Source organism: Chaetura pelagica, unplaced genomic scaffold (assembly GCF_000747805.2).
Source record: "Chaetura pelagica isolate M959 unplaced genomic scaffold, ChaPel_1.0 scaffold101, whole genome shotgun sequence".
NCBI lineage: Eukaryota > Metazoa > Chordata > Aves > Apodiformes > Apodidae > Chaetura > Chaetura pelagica.
The window spans coordinates 7,302,012-7,304,167 of NW_009952564.1; the positions used below are offsets into that span (position 1 = coordinate 7,302,012).

The 2,156-nt window shown below is 47.2% G+C and overlaps 1 protein-coding gene across 1 annotated transcript in view; it reads left to right on the forward strand.

The window, feature by feature from the left end:
- Nucleotides 1–422: 422 nt before the first annotated feature.
- DUSP12 (dual specificity phosphatase 12) overlaps nucleotides 423–2,156 on the forward strand; it is a 7,430-nt gene continuing 5,696 nt past the window's right edge. Inside the window, exon 1 of the mRNA XM_009993421.1 lies at nucleotides 423–468. Within this exon, the coding sequence (XP_009991723.1) occupies nucleotides 423–468 (46 nt within the window). The remainder of the gene's footprint in view (nucleotides 469–2,156) is intronic.

Here is a 2,156-nt window from a genome sequence, read left to right on the forward strand (position 1 = left end):
TGGGATACTGTTTCAAAAGGTTATCAAAAGAGGGGATGGGAGAGGAAGAAAGACCAAATGGATCCTGGAACGGCAATGTGAGAGAGGGACAAAGGTCTGGGACCTGCCAAAACAGAGGCAAGTACGGAGTTTCATGAACACAGTGCAACTTGTTCATTTTAATCTAGTAAATAGGGCAGCAAATTTGGCAGAAGAAACACACTTAAAAACTTGTAAGTCAGCTCGGTGACCTAGCACCATCAGATTAGTTTCCTTACATGATGCATTGCTGAGTGTAACGTGTCATTATAAATCTTGGTTGCTACAGCTGTTAAAGCCATAAAGTGAAGCAGAGTTATTAATACATGGTAGTAGTAGCTATCATGCTCCATCCTGTGATTGAACATCAAGTCTGCAGCTGGGAAACTCTTCTTTTGTCTGACATGTGGAGTAACTGCATGTCTGCAGATGCTGAAGGTGTGGAGACAGGTAGGAGTGTCCCACCCTCAAGGGGCTATGGTGAAATCCTTCTACAGAGTACCAAAAGTGAGCCCCTTTCTCTGTTGCTAGCTGCCTTTACAAGACTTTGAGGTTTTCTGTGGGCAGATGCAGCAATCCTTCCTACCCATACGTGGGTAAAAGTAGGTATGTGAAGCCCAGTATAGGTGAGCAGAGTGTACTAATGCAGGGACCAGCAGTCTTTCAAAAATCTGAGGTTAAACTGGCTGCTTGAAGCACACCAACAGCTGGGAAGTTCCTGCTTCAAGGGATGGGATACTACCATCTAGGGCTTCCCAGACCCCACCAAATTCTGAGCTCAGCAGAAGCTGAGAGACACTACTCCAAAGCACAAGACATGCCACCCAGGGCCCTTCACCGTCGGAACCTGTACAAAGTGGGAGCTCCAAGCTCCTGCTGCCTTTAGATGCCAAGAGGACACGGAAATCCAGAGTGGCTCTCGCTCATAAATGTCCTTTTGAAGATGTCCCCAGCCATTAGTCCTTCCACTCATTTGCTGCATGCCACCTCTGGCAACTCGGGCTGTGGGCTGCAGACTCTTCTTCTTGTGAACACTCCAATGGGTACACCCAAAACTGCTTAAAAGCCTGAAAGAGCAGAGCCGCTCGGATGGTGTGACAAAATACATAGGCCAAATCCTTCCAGTAGGAAAGAGGCAGTTACACTTCTGTCCAGGCTCCCAGTGCTTCTGCTTCTGCAGCAGGAGACTCAGTGATGTGGCTGTGCTGTGAGCTTCTGCAGCAGGCAGCCCAGGGAAGCCTTATATTTTCTTTTCCCTTACAAAGTAGCAGGGCAGACACATGCTGAGATGGAATGCATTCACTGGAGTGAGTGGGCAGCAGCCCATCATCTGACTTGTTTTTTTCCTTGCACCTGAGCTTGCCCCAAATGCTTAATTAGTCACATGGTTTCCTGGAACCTGGGGGAGAACAAACCGTCAAAAATTTCAGTGGTGAAGGAGAAGATGACAAAAGGCTGAAGAACGGAGGTGGAGGTAGGGGGGAGACTTATGGTTTGCAAATCAAAGTGAAAAAATATTTACTCTATTTTGGGAGTCGTGAGTAAATTCAGGACATGTCACCTCAGGCTGCAGGTGGCAAACACAGCAAAGGGGGGTACAGAGAAACAACAAAGGAGTTCATGGAGTGCAGCCTCGGTCATGCAAACCTCTTATGTGTTGAGCTGCCCAGGGGCTTTGCCCCACAGATTTTGTACTTTCCCCCACTTCAGGTTTTCACTTTGAAATGATGCCTTTTTCACGTTTCCTTATCATCCACAGCCCTGGGAGCTGGTGCACAGGAGTCATACCATGACCAGACCAAGCCCCTGGGAGTCTGCACCTGTGAGCTTTGCCTCTTGCACTGGTTTTAGTTGCAGATAGTCCTGTTTACCCCTGCAAACTCATAGACTTGAAGGCTAACAGAGATAATTAACCATGCCACAGTACTCATATAATAATCCCCATATAGCATAATAAAACTCCTAGTCCCTTCAAATAGTTACACTTGCCTGCAGATGTTCTTCAGACCTCTTGCAAGATGGATAATCCAGTGTGTCCCCATGGTAGTTTGCTGTTACCAACTGCTTTCATGACTAGAGGTCCTTTCATAGTTTCACCTGTCTTTCTTTTCAGCATGCTTTCCCCCACCCCCCCCAAA